General features: G+C 42.6%; 1 protein-coding gene across 1 annotated transcript in view; it reads right to left on the bottom strand.

Annotated features, from left to right (window-relative positions):
- Nucleotides 1-17,817, bottom strand: part of LOC139651972 (histone deacetylase 7-like) — a 43,275-nt gene extending 25,458 nt beyond the window's left edge. Inside the window, 2 exon segments of the mRNA XM_071528879.1 lie at nucleotides 155-339; nucleotides 17,545-17,817. Coding sequence (XP_071384980.1) covers nucleotides 155-339; nucleotides 17,545-17,596 — 237 coding nt within the window. The 5' untranslated portion in view covers nucleotides 17,597-17,817.
- Between the last annotated feature and the right edge of the window lie 5,274 nt (nucleotides 17,818-23,091).

Below are 23,091 nucleotides of genomic sequence, written 5' to 3'. Positions count from 1 at the left end.
TTAACCTGACCAACCTCACACTCATTCCGGCACATTCACACTGCTGCTAATGCTTGGTGTTGCTGAAGCTTCCCCTACCTCAATCTGCAACGGTTGCTAACTTGCTAACTTTATGACAAGAATGTTTCCTCCTCAAACTTAAGTTTGTCCTTACCTGTAAATGCTGCTGGGAAAACTGGGAGCAAGTCTGGGAGGAAAAGGGCCCCAGGTAGAAAGGATGGTGGGGGGTCAGCATGGCCGAGTCTAGGCTTGGACGCACAAACCTCTGGGTGACACTCAGGTCCATCGGCTGCTCCCCACTGATGGGTGACAAAACTTGATCGGAGACTATCACATCCACTACAGAGAGAGGAGAGAGGAGAGAGAGAGAGAGACACAGAGAGAGAGAGACAGAGAGAGAGACAGACAGAGACAGTGACAAATCAATTTGTTGATTTGTTTTGAGTATGTGTTAAGGTTGTGGATTTGAACTTGCCTATGGGTGTCAAGTGTAACATGGATTATTTCTGATATGGGATGAGAAATCAGCTTAAACAGGGACCCCCATGCTGGTCTTGGGCACAACTTTGAAAAGAGCAGTCTAGACTTGTCCAATGAAACACACAAAGTCACAGTAACAGGCACAACATGTTGATGAATCATCACAACTAGCAGAAATTCCAAAGGACAAGTAGTATACATGACTTAGGATGGTATGCCCAGTTCATACCACAATGGATTACCTGAGGAAGTATGTTTTAAACAGATACTCACTGAATAAGTCCTCGAACAATTGAAACGTCATTTACTGTTTGTGGTAACGCAAACAAGATACAGAGTGTACTAAGTGTATGCCCAGATGTGTATTTGTACTTGAACTCAGCACGTTCACCAGTCATATTTCATTTCATTCAAGTCTTCCTGCCTCAAGTGAACTGGCCATCGTCCAAAACTGCATTCAAAAAAGAAAGGAGAGGGGGAGGGGGGGGGGTGCGATTGGCAGCCACAAAAGAAGGAAAGAATGAAGGAAACGTGGGGGGGTTTGAACATTGTGTGGCCAAAACTTTTGGGTCAGAGACATGAATCTGTCATCTCCCTCCCAGGTTTTACTAAAAAAAAAAGCTAAATTTAGCAACAAACTGTGAGACAATTGAACAAACTTCAATATCATAACGAAAAGCAGATGTCTTTTTATAGGTGCAATGGAATGAGAAAAGGTTTTGATCTATTTTACGCTTAATATTATCCAGAGGCCACTGTTGATATGTTAGTGCAACCTTTGCTTTCACCATGCAGGATTTAACTGCTACATGCATGGTACAATATGCTGCCTGTAGCCTAAAACTGAACTTGTCCACAGACAGGGAACATCAACAAAGTTATTCAGGACTTTTGTGATGAATCATATTAACAAGACAAAAACATATGCAAGCTCACAGATAACTTGATACTGTTTCACGTGTCGACGTGACTGACACCTGAAACCAATAAACATGGGTTCAATAGTCTTGTGAGGAATGCTTCCCTACTGATACAAAAGAGTAGACAGATACAGTATGGAAGGAGACACCTTGCTCCCTCTGGGGAAGGCAGATGGTGGGAGGGAGGGAAGAATATGGAAATTTACTGAACCAGTATGTCTGAATGATTGCCCTCCAAAATATTACTCAACATTACTCACATAATTCTGGCAAGTGGCCGTGTCTTTACTGGTATACCCTGTCGAACTGCATTACCGTCTGTGGACAGGACTGTAACACTGCAGTGACTTCGCAGTGACAACAAAGATAATCTCACATCATGACACCTAGACAAACACACACTTGTATTGCCACTGTTTATGTCTTACTGGAGTTATCAAGGAATTGCCGGAAAACAGCAATCAAATCAACTGCATCACTTTGGCACATTGAAGAAAGGACAACATTAATATAACAGCATCACTGAATAGGCAGAAAGTCAAGTTATTGTTTTCTAGGGTTAAACACAATGTTTTGAAGGCTTGTCCTTTAATGACTACTGGTCCCCAGTCAAATTAACAGTAGCTCCAATAAAAACAACATAATGGTCTGAATCAAACCCACAACTATTTTACAATACATTCGCACGTAAACACTTCCACAAGTCACAGAAACATATAACTAGATCTCACTTTCAGAAGTGCAACAAAACAGCCTGGAGCAAATCTCTGCTCGGCATGTAGGGTGAACACATCAAGTCCGACTGAAGTCCATGCCAGAGGCATAAGTCGCACAAACTCAGACAGCATTATTTGGCTCTTTCTCAACAGCAAAACTGAGTCAGAAAGAGAGAGATGTCTGTGAAGGCGTTTCGTGTTGACAGAATTCCTCTGAAGAAGAAAACACTCCCACGCTCTTATTACTGTAGGTCAAGTGAGACTAACACACCAGTGGAACATGAAACAACAGGCGGGGAGTTAATAAGAGGAGAACTATCTACAGTAAGGATAACATCATATTGTGTAAGCCTGGTGTTTTCAGGTCTATCACCCTGCCTGATAACCCAATAAGCAGTTCATAACAAGTCCTGTTCACAGGACTGACTTGTGTGTGTGTGTGTGTGTGTGTGTGAGAGAGTGTGTGTGTACCTGTGAATGTGTGTGTCAGACAGAGAGCATGAAAGTGAGAGTGATAGACATACACAATACTTCATAATTCTGACTAAAAAATATATTTTAGATTGACTATTTCATTTGACCTTCTAAACGAAATGAAATGTTTCGATATTATTAAAATGGCGATATTCTATGATCATTAATGAATTTGCACCCCTCCTTTTTATTCTATATATTTGTCTTCTCTCCTTTCCTGCTGCCACATGAATCCTACCTTGTCAGGTAAGACTCCTGCAGGTAACTCAAGGAAGCCAAGACATGTCGAGCAACAGACACAAAAGTATTTCAACCTGTTCTACTTTCAGCTCACTTAGGTCTGTGTGCTAGTATGTGACACTGACAAAGGTGTCAGTGCTTGACCATATGTTCTTATAAGCTTCAGGTCCTTTACGGTAAAAAAAAAAAGGAGAAAGGTGCAACAGGACGTACCAGTTGCAGAAGAACGGTATGTATTACCAGAAGAAAGTCTGTGTGTTTTCAAAGGAAATCAGACAATCATTGGAGGAGTGGGATGGTGGTGGTGGGAGGGACTCAAATCATGTACATACACACTCTCTCTCTCTCCCTCTCTCTCTCTTCTCTCTCTCTCTCTCTCACACACACACACACACACAAACACACACACACACACAGGATTACCAAACAAGTCAGCTCCCCTGAGAGAAAGGAAATGATCAGGAAGTCAGTGTTATTTCTCGTCTAAACAGAAATGAACCACCTGCGGTATATTTTTACCCTGAAAATACAGCAGAGACCATTTTGTAACCACCACACGTATCTGAGTTCTATTCATGTTGAGTTTAAGAGTGAAAATGTGACAGTAAACATGTTTTGCAGAGACACATGGTCTACACTGACTGGCTCTTATCGACTACATCTGTCTGTATTTTATCATAATTTAAAGTTAAAGCCACAATTCCAATCAAATATGTTTGGCCTATATCAGTGTGCTTTCAGACCGGTGGTTTTGCATTTAAGCATGACATTGTAGTTCCAAGACAGACTTAGAGACTAATTATATGACTGGACACAAAACCAGTTCACTCACTGCATTATGCATTCAGAGAGCCAACAAGACAGTTACGGTTTCTTCCACTCTGACCTCGCAGGGTTTCAAAAGCTGCTCTGATTGCTTCCTATCATCTTACCCCGAGGTCACTGACAGAGGTCGTTTTAAGCACTTGTTTCAACGTGAAATTACAAATAACTAGTGCAATGGTACAGGTATTTTTAGTCAACATTGTTTTTGATGTTTTGTGACTCTTTCTTTGGGCTGTAAATGTTCCAAAATGCACTGATGTAGACTGAGAAGAAATGCTATTGATAAGATAAAATCTAGAACATTTTAAATATAGAGAGAACTGCATCTAGATAAGATCTGTGTGTGCGCTTTTCTCTGTCTCTCATTTGAGCGTTGTGGTGCTAAAAATAGGCAGGAGACAAACTTCTGGTTTCTGTAATAGCATATTCGTTTCACAACCATCATCCTCTTTTTGTGGGGCTGCTGCAGCAACACACTGAGGCACTGCTAGCCCAATGCAATGACACACACAAGTATACACACACACATGCACACATCCGCACACATGCATAGGCCATACACACATGCGTAGGCCACACACACACACGCACACACGCACACACACACACACACACACACACACAGAAACAGTGACTTCCTGTTTCTAAAGTTAGTCTGCACCATAACATCCTCTTGGTTCATTTAGGCAAGCAGAAGCTGCTATTTTGGTTGAATGGCCTCACTGGCTCATTTTTGCAGCCTGAGAGTTACAGATGTCTTTAGCAGTATTTATATCCACTCCGTGGCCCTTTGCTTTGTTTATTGTTGGGCTGGAGTGAGCTCTCCAGTGGTATTGGATGGAGTAAGTCTGGAAGTCACACATTAGGTTAAGTGCTAGTTACTATTTGTATACATAAACACTGGTGGCAGGCTTAAGATTTACACTTGGCTAGATGAGTAACAAAGCAAAAAGAGGGCGAGAGACAGAAAGGGAAACAAAATCATCACCTAGTCTTTGTCCGACCTTGAATCTGCCATCCCACAGCTAGGCTGAATAGATGTGGTCTACACAATATTAAATCTAAAAGAATATTGCAAACATCAGCTATCACTTGTTCCATGTAGGGTGTCATGATGAGTGCCCACTTCTGCTGATTGCCCATGGTCAATAAGGGACAGGTTGGTGTAAATCATGTCATGTGTAAATCCACTGTCTCTGTAGCTGAAACTGAGCACTTGAACAACAGACCCACCCACTCACACAATAACAAGTTCAGTGCTGGTGGCAGCTCACCTCCACCAGTTCCCCTGCCCTCCATCTATCCCTCCCTCCTTCTCCCCCGCAGCCCCTCTCCCCCTTCAGTCCTCCCGCTGTCCTTACATCTAGAGGAATCCACAGCTGTTGGGGACATTTTGTCCCTCTGCTTCCGAGCAGCTGGAGTATCAATCACCTTCTTGTGTGTGCATCCATATGCGTACGTGTGTGAGTGTCCATTCTGTGTACGCCAAGATATTAATAGTTTGCAGTTGTTTCTTTTGAGTGTACACAGCAGGTCTTTGTGTTTGCATAAGCAGAATCTGCATGTGTGACGGTTAAGTGTGCATGTACACGTGTATCTGTGCATGAGTGTTGGTGTGTTGCTGCCAGTATATTAATAGTACCCATTTGTTTCTTTACGGGAACACAGTGGTTCTTTGTATGAGCGTCAGTATGTAGGCAGGGACAGTTTATTTTTAGTGTCACCTGTTGGTAAATACTTGCGTTATTATGTGTATTCCAAGCAAGTGCACATGTGTTTGAGAACATTGAGTTTGTGTAGTTGCATGTGTGTTTCCTGACATATTAATAGTATCACCCCAGTTGTGTTTTTATGAGCGGGTGGCGTGTGTGTATGCTTGTAAGTGTATTAATAGCATTCCCAATTGCCCACACTTGTGTCTGTATGTGTATGGCGTGTGAGTGAGTGGCTGTCAATATCTTCTGCCTCGTATATGAATGCTATATGGGTGTGGAGAGAGAATGTGTTTACTTCATGATTGGCATTTGTTTTTCTCTGCAATCAAACTATGAAAAGCATACTTCACCACTCAAATCTTTTTTTTTTTATAAAAAAGCTTCATCAATGAAGCAAAAACTTATTTTGCCAATACAAAAGACACTTCCCCACTCTTGAGTATCAACAGGATAGCACAAAGAAATGTTATGAGCTTCTCTCCTAAGTCTGACTTTCTTTCTTTCCTTCTTTCGTTCTTTCTTTCTTTCTTTCTTTCTTTCTTTCTTTCTTTCTTTCTCTCTAAATCATTCTGTCTAGGATACTGTACTGTTCTTGCCACTCCATGAGAGAGGGGACTTTAAAGGTCGGGGGTCAGAGACTTCTAAGATCGCTCTTGACGTTGCTTCCCTCGGGCGGCGAAGGAAAAAGGTGAGGGGTCGCCTGCTCACTGTAGGGATGTGTGAGAGAGAGGGTGTCACAAGCTAACTCGCTCTTCAGCGTGATTCTTCAGCTTGATTTCTCACGGCCAAAACAGACTAACAATTGTTGAAATAGTTTAATTTTTTCTCCTGTGGGTTTCAAAGGGTCATTTTTTTTTGGTGGAGAAAAAAGTATTGAAAAATGGTAGCATTGAAAACAGAGCTAAATTTGGCCTGGTGTGCTGTCATGAGGTCGGCATAAGACTGAAATGTCATCTTGCCCAAAGACATGCAGTATGTGTCACTTCTAAAAGAATTAAACGCGATGCCACCATGACCTGGCAGGTGCTCATCATTCATAGCAGTGGAAAATAACAGCGTACAATAATATGCAACACATAATACAAGGTCAATACACTGTTGTGTGCGCACCGCACGTATGCATGCACACACACACACACACACACACAGACACACAAATTAGCACCTTAACCCTGCCTTCAATTATGCAAACTCTGAGAGATGAGCCGCCATTTGACCTGATACAAACGTCATTTTACTTCCTTTATGTAGTTCAAAAGAAACAATGACTGATCATCTAACCATGGACTGATCCAGCCCAATGGTCTGTGCACCTCATCTCCTCCCACATACATCCACTCTCTCTCTCTGTGACCCTGACATTACCAGATGTTACCTGTCAGATAATGGCCATCAGTACACACACATACACACACACACACACACACACACACACACACACACACACACACACGATACATGATATCCCACTGGGCCACTGTATGGAATCCAGAAAGGTAGAAGGATGAAAATGGGTTGACTAAGAGAACAAGTTCTCATGCCCACTTCCTACTATAAGTCGCCCCTGTGTCTACAATACTGTACTGTGTATCACGGTCTGTTATTGCACACAAGGGTAGAAGGCTATGTACACAGAAGGGCTTCTTTGTTTCAAATACACCCTGCAGTCAGTAAGAATAAGGTTACTGTCTTCTGATATTAGCCTGCTTTTAGTGCTGGTTTTGATAAAGTTACTGTCTTTGTTAGAATTTTCGTTCTATCCCTAATACTCTCTCTCTCTCGCTCTCTCATACACACACACTCACACACACACACACACACACACACACACACACACACACACACATGCACTCCCATGATACACAAGCTGAGCGATGGTCCCGTTGCTGTTTTGAGAGGAGGAGAGTGTATCAGTAGTCAGCTGAGTTGATCTCAAATCAGGAACAGGAAATGTGATCTGGGGCTCTGGCCTGTCCAGAACACTGTCCCTATTGTCAGCGCACTGCTGTGGCTCACACTGGGAAAACACTGGGGACTTTTAAAGGTTATCTGGCCTGGGAATAGGTTGATATTCACTTTCACAACTAGCCCGTAGCCCAAAGGTATACCCCAAAATGGCTACCTGATGATGGCCTGATTACTAAATATGACTGAGTCTTTGTTATGCTGATACTATAAGTGCATTGTGGTTAGTCTATTTAGGGGTCACTGCTGGTTGGATTAGCTTCTCTATCACTGCTACTCAACATGATATAAAACAGACAAAAACTAATAAAAAAATCAGTAAAACAGTCCAATGCAGGTAGGTGTTTTAAGATTCAGCATTTTTTGGTTTGACTGAGTTTTACAAAATATCCATCCAAAACATAATTTTGACCAAACTGTCATCAGCGGAAAGTGTTAGTGCTAGTTGTTTTCCTCCAGGAAAACAACTGGCACTCCTCTTCACCTGTTTCCCTTTGCGTCCAACCACACATTAGCTGGAAATGTGCCCAGAAATGGCCCGAATTAACAAGACAGTCTTATGTCTCTTAAAAACTGTGGTTTGAATAACAGGGTTGCACACTATACAAGATGAAACACAACCCTATACTCTGACCTTAAGAATAACGCAAACTCAGAGTAGCCCAAATGCAACATCCGCCAACCCCTGACACTGTGTTCAGACTGCTAGCAACAGTGTAGCAGTGCAGCTGTCTGATGGCTGATGTGAACTAGACGATTTGCAAGCTGTAGCACCAATTATGTTGCAGCTATAGCCAGGATATATAGTAATGCCAGGCAACTTTGGTCAGCATCAGCCAAAGGTTGCAGAAAATGAAGACCTCCAGCAACTGGTTTCCCAAGTTCCTGGGAACTTTGGTAAATGTGTATGTGCAGCAAGCCCTTGTTATCATTTTGGACCCATGGTCCCACTGACCATTCTGGTTTTTGTTTCATGGCTCTATCTTGAACAGCTGTGAAAGTGTCACACTGGATGGACATGTAGAAACAACACACAGACAACATGAACGTAATGCATCTCCAGTGTAAGTAGGAAATAATGTGGCATAGCCATCAATAAAGTGGGTTGTCCAAGATGAGGTTTCACTTGAACCCTGGGTCATGAAGCCTGTTCAGTGTTTATAGCTGTGACAAAGCCGATCCCATAGGCTGTCACAACATGTGGAGTCGGCCTGTGATGAGGCCTTTGTGATCAAGAGTTTGGGTAAGGTGATACCGATCACGTAGGCATAAAGAGCAGGTTATTATCGTCAACGTCTTTATTCAATGATGCACTTTTGTAAACACACACACATACAGATGTATGTATTTGCAAGCTGCATACACAGTCATGCGCGCACGCACACACTCACACATTCAAAGCAATAATGAGCTGAGCTGGTTATCTGAGATGACGAGAGGAAAAAAAGAGAGAATGAAGGAGTAAGGGAGAGATCTAAAAGGCAATACAAAGGGGGGAGAGGAGAGGTGGTGTCGATTCCTTTGGCATGGTCCACATGAAACTAATGTAACTGTATCCTCACAACAGCACTAAGGCTATGACCTCATCCCGTCTAGAGAGGGAACCTGGACACATGAGAACATTATTCCATGCATGGCTGCCGTGTGCGTGTGTGTGTGTGTGTGTGTGAGTGTTTTCATTTTCTAGAGACTGAGGAGGCTCGGACGGGATCTAACAATTTTACGATTTCTGTCATAATCGAGTACACACACACACACGCACGCACACGCACACACACACACACACAGCTGCCCACCCAATGGTACATCAAACAACTACACATTTGTTGCCCAGTGAATGAGTCAAACTTTTCAATGACGTTATGGGCAGTATAATTCAGCCAGTGGGAAACTCTACACTGGTACTCACAATGAGGCCTTAATACCATAATTACACTACATTATTTGCCCTATTTATCTACCCCTAAATAGTATTTCTTGTCAAATTAGGATAATTACTAGTGCACCTTGAGTTACACATGGTCAATTAGCACAGACAGGTCACAGGGAAGTGTGACCCGAACTAGGCCTAAAACTGGAGCACCTGACACTACCTCAGGACAACACCTCAATATTGCCATTAAATGTACACTCATCTATGGGAATGGTTTAGGCCAATTTACAAAATTGTTTTACTTAATACAGTCTTTTAAAAAAAAAAATCAAAACTGATGTAGAACTATACCTCAAGGATAGGTAAGCTTTTACACCTGCAGAGATTGGAAGCTAGCCAGAAAATGTATCACATGGGTTTATGGCATTTCTATTTTCTGGTAGGCTACAGCTTCAATTTAGTTTAATCTAGAAATGTACAAAAACGATTTTATTATTCTGTCAGCAATTCAGTTTACATGAGTTTAGATGTCCATCTGTAGGGAGAGGGGGAAAAGCAGCAGAATAACGGTCAGGACTGATCGATTTATCGATTGAACCCGAAACATTTTGAGCAGCTTTAAGCAGAAGTTCCCCCCACATGCACTTGTTTTCCAGGTATGTTAGAAACGCAAGGGAATGAAACAAGTGGAAAAGTACAAAAAAGTTCGCGTTTTACAAAAACACATCACTTTTATACAGTTTTGGGAGTTCAAACAAATTCACTGCGTTTACTAACATACTTCACAGAATAGCAGATAAACATCGCCTACCTTTTGTTGAGGAGAAATTTCAAAAGCAACGCGTTTTCATTTGACACTTGACGGGTCTGTCATCGACAGGCAAGTTGAAGGTGAATGTCAGACAAGGCAGCAGATGGGTAACTCCTTCTTGACATAATCTATCCCTGACATCTTGGGTCTTTTTTTGACTAAATTTGCTGTTTCTGCGGCGTCAGTTAGCTTAGTTGAGGCACTTTGGTGTAAAGAAGTGGTTCCATCCGCCAGCACGCGCCACTGTCAAGCGCGGTGTCCGTAAGCTTATCACTCAATTTGTCGATAATTATGTAAGCCAAAAGTCTGCCCAGCGTCACCGAAAGCCTGTTGACATCACGGCCGCCTCTTTCTGTGCACCTTTCTCTCTCCTCATAGCCTCTGTCGGTGGTGAAACTGCGGATAAAACCTGCTAGTCTCACTTTCACTCCTCTGCTAATGTGCCGTCGGCGTGAGGGCTCCATCTGCTGAACCCAGCTGGGTAGAGATGCTGTGTGTGTGTGTGTGTGTGTGTGTGTGTGTGTGTGTGGATCCTGCTCCATCTGAATGATGTCCATTTGAGACATTTAAGTGTAAACAGTAATAATTAAACAGCAGAAACCCTGACCAGAAAGAACTAGGCTAGAAGAGTTTTATGCCAAAATGAGACATCCACCATTTGAAGAAAATTATGTGTGCTCTTACAAAATGGTTGCTGGCATGAAAATAAGGCGCATTAGAGGTTCATATTTAAATTATGAGCCATCTTAAAACGTTTGCTTACGAAGTAGTTCTGTTTATGGGGATGGAATCGTCTGAGTTTTTGAAATATTTACTGAGGAATTTCATGCAGAATTTGTTTTGCCAAAATGGTTGTGTAGCATTTTGGAATGAAATCCTTCATATCCTGATACACTACAACCATCACTGCAAAACATTCTATAATCCTATAGGAATATTGGTGCCATAGGAGGTAAAAATAGCCTAAAGTATGATAAGATCACTATAAACTCACTATTGAGTAAGCTACCACAGACACACTATAAATCCCTACAGGAATATTATAGGAATATTATAGTGATTTTTAGGGTACACACACATGCACACATACACATGCAGGCACACACACACACATGCACACATACAGCAAAGTTACCCTTAATTCTCACAGTGCTGCTCGTTCTCACTCAGTCTCTCTCAAACTAAACTCTCACTGTCTGCAAGAAGCTGCACATGACAGGGTTTTTCCTCATCCTGCACTTAGCCAAATTCACCCGCTTTCTACAAGTGTCCATATCACTGTGTCCGTGAAGATAATATTATACCAATTTGGGACAATCCAGCTATGTGAGGATGAACTGAGCCAGTCTTTTAATTCATGTGACCCAAGCCGGTCCTGCAGTGCCGGTGAATCAATAGGTTTACTGTTGTTGAGTGAAAATTGGGTATCTAAGGGGAAAATTACAGCCTAAGTTTAAAAAACTGCTATCAACAACACTCAGTCTAATTTCAACAACAGTATTTCTTTCCCCCAATGCTCTTGGCAGGACGACACAGTCCATCCCCCAGTCACGGGGTTGACTGTGGGCTGAATAATAATTTGAGATACGTGCAGGCAAATCGAATTTCATAGCAGATTTTCCATTATAAACAATGCATGCTTGAGACAGAGGTTCTTCTATATGCAAACATAGAGAGAGTGCTGAGTTTTTCACTCAAGTAGAACTGCTGCTCAAAAGACACTTCATTACTTGAGTGTGAATCATGAAGATTTTCTACATATTCCAAAATTGTATCCCATAAAATTAACTAATGTACTGTTTTGGTATGGTCCTTGCAAATAGTTTTCATGACTCACTGTCAGCTCAGGGTTTGGCCATTGTCCCTTTTTAGTCTCTTTTTAACCTCCGAATGACTTGAGACCTGAGATGTTACTCAAGTTACTCTTATGTCTAAAAATAATAAATGTAGGAGCGATAATACTTAGTAAGAAAATGTACAGCTTCACTGTCCACCTTAGGCTGCAATATATACAATATAGATATAATATACATGACAAAGTTTGGATTGCTCCATTAAAAAAAGGGAAAGTTATCATTCTATGTCTCAGTATATGTGCACACATTTAACTAACTGGGAAAGTGCTATTTCAAAACCAATGTATGAACTGACATCAAATACTGATGACATTAATTCAACACCACATCAAAAACCAAACATAGCATATGACTGAATGAGTTACTGCCTTGTCGTTAGTTGTCAGTGTATGTTTTTGTTTGCAGGACTGGGTGAAGTTGGCACCAGCGTGTGTTTGTCTGCTGACACTTTGCCGTCTCATCTCATCTGAGCCCTCCCTGCTTATCTTGCCCCTTCACACTATCTGTGCACTACTGGATGCTCTGACATAAGGACAGTGCCAGTGCCACTGTTATGAAGTGTGGTGTGTGTGCCTGTCTGTGTGTGTGTCTGGGTCCTTCAGTAAGAGAAGTAAGAGACCCATGGGTAAGAGGCCGTAGAAAAGACATCCTCAAATTCTTCAGGTCATCAGGTGTTTCTCTTAAAGAAAACAAGGAGGGACAGAAGAAGAGAAGAAGAGGCACAGTAGATACCACAGGTTTTATACAATATCTCATAGAGTCTGTAAACACAAAGCAGGTCAGTGAAGAAGGGAAAAGACACATATAGGACATGGCATGCGTATAGTATCTCGAGTAGGACTCCAAGGTAGGGTTTTGTGGCCAGTGGGGCTCGGCTCTCTTCCAGTCACAGGAAGCCAATAGGAATGAGAGGAATGCAGTCAGGCAATACAGTGATGGAGGGAGCAGCAGTTACACAGGGCAGATTGCCAAAAAGAATGAAAGAAAAGGAGGGAGGCAGGGAAAGATAGGGAGAATGAGAAAGTGATAAGAGAGTGGAAAAGGCAGGGGCGTGAATGACGAAAACGCACAATATAGCAAAAAACAACAACATGGGCAACGCGTCCCATGGCCACACACACACACACACACACGCACACACACACACACACACACGCTCACACACACAAATACAAACACAAACAACCGGCGGCTGTCCTAGCTGCATGCAATAAACTTGTAATCCTCATGGTGTGTGATGTTTTAATGATGCACCTTTGAACAAAATTGTTATCTCTGTAATTGACGATTCGATGTAAATAATGTGAGTGATACTGGAAGAGTCAGTGAAGGAATGGCTACAGCACATGATCGTGATCCCTGGAATGCGTCACATTATCTGTGTGACAGATTTCCTGGTAAAGGGTGGAGGCTGGGAGTCCAAAACCATGGACAAACACTCATTTGTTTTCTACTATCCGAGAGGGGGGCATCCTACCTTACACACACACTCTCACACACACACGCGCGCATGCACACACATACACGCACAACACACTAACACACCCAGACTGAGCCCATTAGCTGTCTGTCTTCCTTTTCCTCTCTCCATAATTTTCTCTTTCTTGCTCATCTCTTTCAGTGTGACAACCTACCTGCCTTTTATCAACTAGTGTGTCAATTAGTCTTGTTTTTGTGTTTGTTGTCAGGTAAACTGGCAACATATTAGGGTGTTAATGAAGCAAAGTCAGACATGAGATACTGAAACCTCTGGCTAATCTGGAATGTATGACAGAGAGAAGAGATTCAGCTGGACAGTGACTCTACAGGCCCAGACCAACAGACCATATGTATTGCCTTGTTGAGTACACATAAAAAAAAACGTTCCATTGCGGATTTAAAACAGTGACTGTGGAAATGTTTCGTTTTTTCAGTTCTCACTCACTGAACTCTGTATAATCGAGACCACTGCACATCTACACAGCACCAGCAAGCAACTGTGTGGTGACTTTGAACCGAGAAGCTGCTAGCGGCTGCTCGCGACAGTGGGTTGCCTCTAAAGCCTTTCCATTCCCAGTATAGGCTGTAAGTCAACCCACAGAGAGGAGAGATAGCACTCAACGCTCGCCTAGTTTCTCTGGAAACTGACAGAGATGCTGGAAAGTGTAGCTTTATGACGCCCTCACACTCCTGTGTGTGCATGTGTGGAAAAAGGTCACAACATGGTGCTCAGTACAGTATGTGCCCCTTTGAAAAGGTTAGTGACATGCCTTTTAAAATACTTCAGACGACAAACCGAGCAATTCTGTTGTGCAGCCGTTCCACGGGAGCATTTTTAAAGCTCATATTCAACTTCAAAAGTCGTTTAATATCGTTCATCAAACCGTAGAGAAATGCAGCATGAAGCATCAAGTGAAACTGAGTTGAATAGCCAGATATAAGGAGGGTTTCCAAAAATAATCAATCTGACTTTTTACACTGCACTGGACTAGATGATAAAACTGAAACAGGGAGGGAGTTGGAAAGTACAAAACTGGTTAAAAAACATTCACTCTCACAATTTGCATGTAATCTGCAAACAATGCAATGAGAATGATATATTCCTGACATTACTTTGACCTTCTTATATTGACATTCTCTCAACATGTCCCTGTATAATTAGACTTCACCACTGCAGTAAAATTAAAAGTAGCTGCTACTGCTTCAGTAAATGAACTCCAGGATTAAAATCTTGCAGTGAGTAGACTCCTCCACAAGGGGGTGGTAGCCAAATGAATCAGTATGCCATTTAAAACACAAACAACTGCCTGTTCAAGTGAAACAGATGGAAGTGAACTTAATGCAGGCCTATCATTAGCATGATCCATATCAACTATTACTAACCTCAACCTCAACCTTCCTCATCCTCTTACAGTGCCCACTTGACAGTTGGCAGCCCACACTGTCTTGAAGAACCCCTCTTCAGACCAGGACACTCGGTTTGTTTGAAGGAAAGGTGATCCATTCTGTTTTGCCATACTTTTGGCCCGCTGTAAACTGATATCCGAGTTACAGTGTTGTCTTTGAAAGACTTTTTTTGGAAAGTGTGATGCAACCATTGCAAATCCAATTGGTTGAAATCAATCAAACGTACATACTAGGTGTGTTTGGATTAACACCTTTTGGGAAAGTTCTTCAGAAACATTCATTATACATTCATTATTCATTATGCTGGTTTGATGGATGGACTATGTCAAAAGACATATAACAGCCTGTTTAAATCTTCAAACTTCACTTTTTAGTGTTGCTAGGCTGTTGGCTAAGCCTTAACACTGTATGCAAGACAAGCGTTGCATCTTTGAAATTCAGACACACAACATTGTTACCAATCCCACTGTTGCCTCAGTTGACACCCACTCAACTTGATTTAGACACCCATGACGTGACTGGAGTATCAGCCAGTGGCCCTGAGAGAGGGAGAGTTATGTCCCTGTGGGCCACTTCCAGCTGACTGTGGCCTCTTAACCTCCTGACGCTTGACCTTTACAAACTAAACAAACCCAGAGTCTGATGATTCATCACAATGACAGAAATACAGACCGTCAAGTTCATGAAGTCATTAAAACAGTCTGACTGCCCAGAATGATTTCTCATTTTGCACAGGCTGTTTTTTGTTCCTTCCCAATTTAAATTAAATATTCATTCAGTTTAACTGAATTAAAAGTTCAAGTTTATTGTCATTCATCCACATACATAGTATACAGCAACAACGACAGAACTGCGAAGGCGGGTCTGTGGCATGGTGTGACTGCTGGCATTTAAAGTGCAGTGTGCACACCCGAATGTAAACATGGTGAACAGTTTAGCCATGATTGACAGAATAAAATAGAATTTTGATGCTCTCACTATAAATCTGTGAAAAAGTTAACGCAATGTAGTTAAGTCTTAACCTCCTGACGCTTGACCTTTAAAATTTGTACTAATAACCAATTTTATGCCCATTAGAGGTTTTAGTTCAAGAGAGCATTTTCCAAGTTTTGCGTGAGGCTTTTAGATGAGATTTGCTTCACTTTCAAATGGATTCTGGTGAATATTTAATGTACTGATTATTGAATTCTCAGATAAAGGTTCACTTTTACATGAGAGATTCTGCTGAAACATTCAGATTTGCTCAACAACAAAGTTCAGTTTAGATAGGGTGACATCTGTCCAAGCCTCTTGTTCTACTTCCAGCTCTAGTTCTCTGAGTTCAAACCAATGTGAAACTCCCTAAAACTGTAATTTGTGTTTGTCACCTCAGAGGCAGGGCAAAATAGACCATGAATGTCATCATTATACGCCATTATTGTCAGAGGGGACATAGAAGAGTAAAAGTAGTCTGATTTACAGCCCAACAAACCACGTAGACGAGTCTCTAAAAATGGAACACCCATGGGAGAGTAAAAATAGAGGGAAAGTTTAGTGTTTTGGGCGAGAGAGCAAGCAAAGGCTGAGACCAGCACTTCATCTTATGCAGCTAGATTTATGTATGGTGCTCAGAGTAGAATTAAAACAGGGAGGGAAGGAGCAAAAAGCTAAACACGCTCCATACTCCCCTAACTTTTTCTCTACTTTTTTATAACCCAGTTTTTACTGTCAGCTGGCAGAGAAAGCAGTCCCACAGTGGTGATGTTATACACCATAGAATTACGTTTGATGATTCACAGTTTTATACTGATGGTGATGGGATGTACAGGACTGTAGGACATTTCACCAAAAACCTCAAAAACATGTGGCCGCTGTCAAACAATTTAAGCGAGTGAGAGAGTGCAAGAGGAAAACAGATTTGAAAAGTCAAGTATGTCAACATTTTTTTAAGATTATGTTCCTTGCTTGTACTTTCCTCGCTTGAAAGTAGTGTTCTGTGGTGCGGAAGACGCAGCCCATATTGTGACAGCAGCTCAGTTCACTCTCATTGTACCAACCAATCCTCTTTCCAGCCTTACTAAACAACCTCTGTGAGAAAAGTGGCACAGGGTCACCAAAACATATCAGACTTTTAGGAAAATCATCCCCCCCTCCCTGTACACTCTCTCTCTCTCTCTCTCTCTCTCCGTCTCCCTCAGAACTGGCAGTTGGACTGTTGTTTTGTGTCTCCTCATTCTTTGCACACTGATACTTTTCGTGGACAGACTGACTCTCCGGGGTGGGTGGGTCTGTTTCCAATTTTCTCCCCTTCCCCTTCCCCGTCCCTAGAAACAACACCTCCAAAGCCAAACAAATAAAAAAAATGTAAAAAGTGAAGTACAATTATTATTTTTTTCTGTTACTGACCACAATGTTCCTCCAAACTTGCTTGTACATTTTTGATTTTGAAGTATTTGCACTGATTACCATGTAAGAGGGCAGCCGCTACATTGAAGCCAGAAGAAACCAAAGCTTCCCACAGTTGAAGCCAGCCAAAGTTGACCATCTGCCGGTAGTAACAGCACATACTGAGAGCTCAGACGAACCAAACCAACAACTGAAACAGGAATCTTAACTTTAGGCATGTCTAAAAAAAAACTGTATCCACATCTGCACAACTGTCAGAACAGCCAGGATCCCCTCCTCAGCATACACTCTCTTAGAGAATGAGTAAAGAACTTGACTTTCCTGTAATACACAGTCACTGAAAAACAGTTACAAAGTCTTTTAGAGAGATATTTGGTACAAAACCTGCTATTCCCTACCGGTTCTGGGTGTTGACATCCAGTACGGGGTCCGCCCGTGATCCCACAGCATTCAGGTCAATCACAGAGGCAGGAATGGGACAGGCGAAGAGGCTGGCTGGAAGATAGATCCTGCTCTGACAGGGGAGTGGTGCCGCAGCGCTGGAGCCAGGGTGTGCGCTGACGGAGGGAGACACAGTCAACTGCTTGACACAAGGGGCTCCCTCTGTCTTTTCAATGTCTCGCTCTGCCTCTCATGTGAACTAAACTCTCTCTCTTTTTCTCTCTGCCTCTGTTTCCCCTTCTCTCTCTCTCTCTTCTCCCTCCCTCCCTTTCTTTCTCTTTTTCAGAGAGGACACAGTTGCTTTGCCCTATCAGTCCCCTGTAACTTTGTCAGTGCTGCCCCTGCACCAGAAGCTACGGGGAGAGGAAAGGAGGAGGGGGGTGGCTGTGCATGTGCGTGTGTGTGTCTGTGTGTGTGTGCATGCGAAAAAGAGAGAAAGAGAGAGCGAGAGATTGTGTAGTCGCCTGTGTCTGACAGACAATAGCAGGAAATGTTGCATCAGGATGCACGTAGTACATAGTACCAAAATAAGAATACTGCATCAAACATTACAAGTGTTAAAAGACACATTATACTAAAACATTTACCTTGTTTGTTGAACTGAAAAAAATATATAACACTGTTCAACATCTTTAACATCTGCAAGTGTTGTTTGGAAGAAAATTTGGCAGCACAATGACCGTTCACACCGGTGTTTCTGCTAGAAATTGGTGTTGGTGGGATGCAAAGGACACTGAAGCAGCATTAACACGCTTTATTAAAGCCAGTAGAAATATTTGGGACAGGGTGGCAGGGGGGTTAAGTGTGGTGACCCATCCAGCTCATTCAATGGTAGGAAAGCTGATGCATGCACACACACCGATTTTCTCTTCTGTACTTACGAGATAAACCTCTGTCTTTGCATAGACTTGTTGTAAAGAAATACAAACACAAAAGGTATCCAGTGGCCCTACACTATGCAACACTTTTTTCACCATTTGTTCGAAGGCAGCAGTTGACTTGTGGTGCTTATCAAAGACAGATAGCAATAGTATGTAGTACAGAGCTTTTTTGAACTCCATGACCCAGTCAAGCACTTACTTGTGTGTAAACACACAAATGGAGCATTCAGTGTGATTACTAACACAAGGCGACATATTTCACCCAGGTAATTAGATTTCAGCCTGACTGAAATTAACAAGGGAGAAAATAGTCAGGATGTTGGGACAGTTCAAATTCTGCACAGTCCCACAGCGCTATATAGACACAATTAAGTAGTAGTTTATTTGAATGGAATCTCAGCTCTCTGGCTCCTAGTTGATCAGATGCCTTAATGTCTTCTAGATGATACAGTACTATTAGGCTACTTGGCTTTCTAGTTAGTAAAACTGAACCATTGGAAAACATAGCTTATAGCATTTCTAGTGTTGTGCTAGCTTAACAAAACAGCCTTTCTTGGTACAGGGGCGCTTGTTAAAAAATCACAGCAACATGAAGAAAATGCAGTGAGGACAGCAACTCCCAAAGACGGACTGCAACATTGTTTCTCTAAAAAAAAGCTCTCTTTATTGTTAAAAACGAACCTGTTTGTTTGTAACTGAGTAAGAATTTTCTTCATATAGCTTATAGCATGTTACATAAATACATAACATTTATATAATATTACATAAAATATTACATAATATATGTATATCTCTTCTTAATTTGGCATTTAAAGATCACATTTAAGAATTCTGCTTTGCACATGGAAGAGGGGCAGAAGCTGTAGCACTGAGGAACCAACTTGTTTTGGGCTGTCTGACAGGTAGTGAGTGAACTGATTCACGACCAGTTGATTTCATTAACCTTTGCAAACACAACAGTTTCGTAGTCAACAGTGCTTTGGGTGACCACCCCAAGACAAAAATGGTTCATTAAGTGAACTAACTCACTGAACGAATGAGTCACTCACATTTGTTTCCTACCCTTTGGCCAACTTTGGCACTGCCCTGCGTCTGAAGTGATGTCCGATACAGCAACTGAGCTACTGATCCATGCATTAGTAACTAAGTTGCTGCTAAATCACTGGATGCATCATACAGTATTGCACTTGCGCCATGGAGTGGTACACTGTTTGGTTGTCACGTAATGATGACAATGAATGAATGTCACATGACTATAACAATGAATGAATGAACAAGGAAGTTTGACAATTTGTGAGTTTGTTGCCACTGTGGTTGATTAAGCTTGTTTTTTGGAGAGTAGCCAGCCAGCAGTGAGGTCATTGCCAAGGTAGGCAGATACCGACTGTCATTGTTCTAAGATTAGATTCAATGTTCCCTTCTTCAATGGGATGACACACCAAAACTTTGACACTTTGTACATGGACAGTCATTTCTCCTATATGTCATTGCATCATCAGGTCTCAGTGATCACAAATGAAACCTTACAGTCTTCAAAGCTCATCTTATGGCTATTATGTCCATCCCTTTTCTCCCGTAAGACGTTCACAGCTCTGCATGTAGGAGTCCCCCAAAAGGTCAACGGTAAATAGGTCCACAATGTTTTACTCTCCCCTTATTGAATCAACATGCCTTTCATCTGACCTATCACAAGACTTTCAGCAGACAACAATGCCATGGGCAGACATAACAAGTCAGCAACAGGCAGTGTGCTGCTGCTAAGCCAGCACACATTGCTAATGCTAAAGTTAGCCCAGTTATCTTGAATTAACTTGTGTTTGTTGTTCCCTGAGATTTCATCTGTCTGTCGACTGCCACGGCAAATACTCCTATTTTAGGAATGAGAGGAGCAGCAATAAAGGTCGACAACCCTCCTGACCTCAACTGCTGTGTGGTCTGGCTCCCTGCGCTACTGCGCTAGCTGCTACGGATTAGCTAGCTGGTTCAGATGTAACTCCATCCTTTGGGAAAACACACTGACCAAAGGCAACCCATGTTTGTGGGTTGTGACCTTTTGTCCTCATGGCAAGTGAGAAGGATTCATGGTTATAGGCTTTCCCTGGTCTCAATTTCCCCTCAAACAAACATCATGAATATTTGGAGGGAAGAAGATTGTGATGGCTGCTATGACATGATGTTTTCTTGAGAGAAACTACATGTATTGAATGCATGTATTACCTCATGGATTGAGAGAAATGCTTTGTCTGTGTTTCATCATTTTTGATGTAACCTCCCCAGAAGCAAATTCCCAGAACTTCCAATTAGCCACTGTGAGAGCATGTGGGTTTTAATATGCATAAAAGAAACAATCTGCAGTCCATGAACCCACTTTTCAAACCCTCTGAACAGAAATTCCACACAGAGTGGCGTAATCAATGGGAGCCGGGCACCCGCGAGGCTGTGGTCGAGTTGTTACAAATGGTTAACCTGTTCCTTTCGGAGCACGGAGAGGAAAATAGGGCAAAAAAAAAAAAGACGTCAACGCTGATAGGAAGCAGGCTAGGAGTCCTTGAGGAATACAATGGGATCTGCATCATCTGGAAACATGAGGCACACAGGCCGGTAAAAGACCCTAAAGATCGGTGTGAGGAGGAACAGTAGGAGAGAGAGAGACGCCTTTATCTGCCAGAGCAGTTGAGATAGATCACAACAGGAGGAAAACACTGGAAATGTTTTATCAGCATGTCAATGACTGTCTTTTTTCCCCATTATCCATTTCAGCTTATCTGCTCAGTGATTGGCGCTCATAGTATTAGCAAGAACATTTCTGCTATGTAAACAGCGTCTCAAAAGCTCCATCGTCCACTTTGCCGTGTCCGCTAAGAAACCAGACCGTCAGAATATAATCGGCATCTGTTTTGCCTCCAAAAATCCTATCTTATCCTTTTCCTGGTATCCTCCTAAAACCTAAACTGCACTAGATGCTGTCATGATCACGCAGGATGACATGTTGTACAGGCCTTAATGACCTTTTGAAGGAATAAACACACACACATACACTTCCAAGAATGCTGGCTGTTGTGCTTCTCAGCCTTCAATCAGCCGAGCGGCGAGCCGACCCGTCTCTCGCAGGAAGGGGGAGTTTCCTGAAAGGTCATGGTTGTTCCAGCCAGACCAAACACTGGCTAATTGCATTGTTGTTTGTCGGTTCGCTTTCCATGCCTGTTTCTGTGTTGAACTTTTCCTTTGTTTAGCATTCCCAAGTATATTACCTGAGCCTGTGGCCAGAGACGAGGAGGGAAGTTTGGGGAGTGCGAGATGAGGGGAAGAAGGGAGGGAGGGAGAGGACTGAAAATACGAGGGCAGCGGTCGCACAGTGGTTGCCGTGATTGGGCCCTGATGGGGCCTCTCTCTCTCTCTCTCTCTCTGTCTCCCTCTCTCTGTCTCAGGCTAAAAATAGCAGGAGCAGGAAGGTGGTTATGGGACCAAGGGGAGGAACGGGGGGGACAGGAGGAGCAGGGACCGCAGTAATTGGCGAGAGACAAACAGCTGGGGGACTGTGTGTGTGTGTGAGAGTGTGTGTGTGTGTGTGTGTGTGCGTTTGTATGTATGCGAGGGGGCTCTACACTATGCAGCTGTAGTCTGTCTTTCAGGCTCTAGATCCCTTTCAAATTGTTACATTGCCTCACACATACATACACACCCACACCCACGGACACACACACACACGCACACACACACACAGCAGGAAGGAGAGTAATGGGTCCCTGACAGCCAGAGCCCTAAAGAATGAAAGAATGTGCAACATGAGGCAAGGGAACAGCTGTATAGAGAAGAAGAGGGAGGGAGAAAATAGGAGGGTGGGGGGCCGTTAAAACTTTGGACGGGGGTACAGATATGGATTCACAGAAGTGGGGTGAGCTTGAAGAAGTGCAGCTGAAGTAGAAATGATGCAAAAAGGTAGCAGCACTCCAGTGTGTTAGAGGGTGGACGTTTCTGGAAGGGGACTCAACAAATGTATCGGTTGATGTCAAACGTTTGTCTAAATCAAGCCCAGAGCTTCCCCGCTGGAACTGAACGGCCAGCAGATGTTCTGCTCAGCTGTTGCAGAACCGATTCACTGTTGGGTGGATGTGCCTCCGATTAACTGGGCTCTCTTTTATGAAACAGCCTTGGGAACTTGAACGGTTGAGAGGGAGAGAATGAACAAGCCCAATACAAGGACGACAGACTGCATATCCGTGTGTGTGTGTGTGTGTGTGTGTGTGTGTGTGTGAGGTAGTGGAAATAACATGAAGTCACCCTGGCTAGGTGGGTACTGGCTATTTGGTGTTGGCTTTGTACTACATCGTCATATGTTAATGCTGGAACATGGAAAAATGACTTGACATTGCTGACACATTTGCTGTGTCCATTCCACACACATTGACTTATGCATATAGAATTACAGCTCACACTTTGCGGTGTCTGTTAAAATGTAGAACATTTTTATGTACTGTGCTGTAAAACAGCTTCTATACATATTTACATTATTTTTCTCTGCTTTGTTTCAGTGTTTGTATGTGAGTCTTTCTCACTGTCTCTGTATTCATGTGCTAGAAAGCATCTGCACCTGCTTTAATCTGCTACTCTCACTTTTCAGAA

This window comes from Centroberyx affinis, unplaced genomic scaffold, assembly GCF_046629955.1.
Source record: "Centroberyx affinis isolate AG114_WGS23_722 - 3 ecotype Tasmania unplaced genomic scaffold, CSIRO-AGI_Caff_v1 ptg001738l_1, whole genome shotgun sequence".
NCBI lineage: Eukaryota > Metazoa > Chordata > Actinopteri > Beryciformes > Berycidae > Centroberyx > Centroberyx affinis.
Note: the sequence above shows the minus strand (reverse complement) of the source record. Positions and strands in the feature narration are given on the sequence as shown.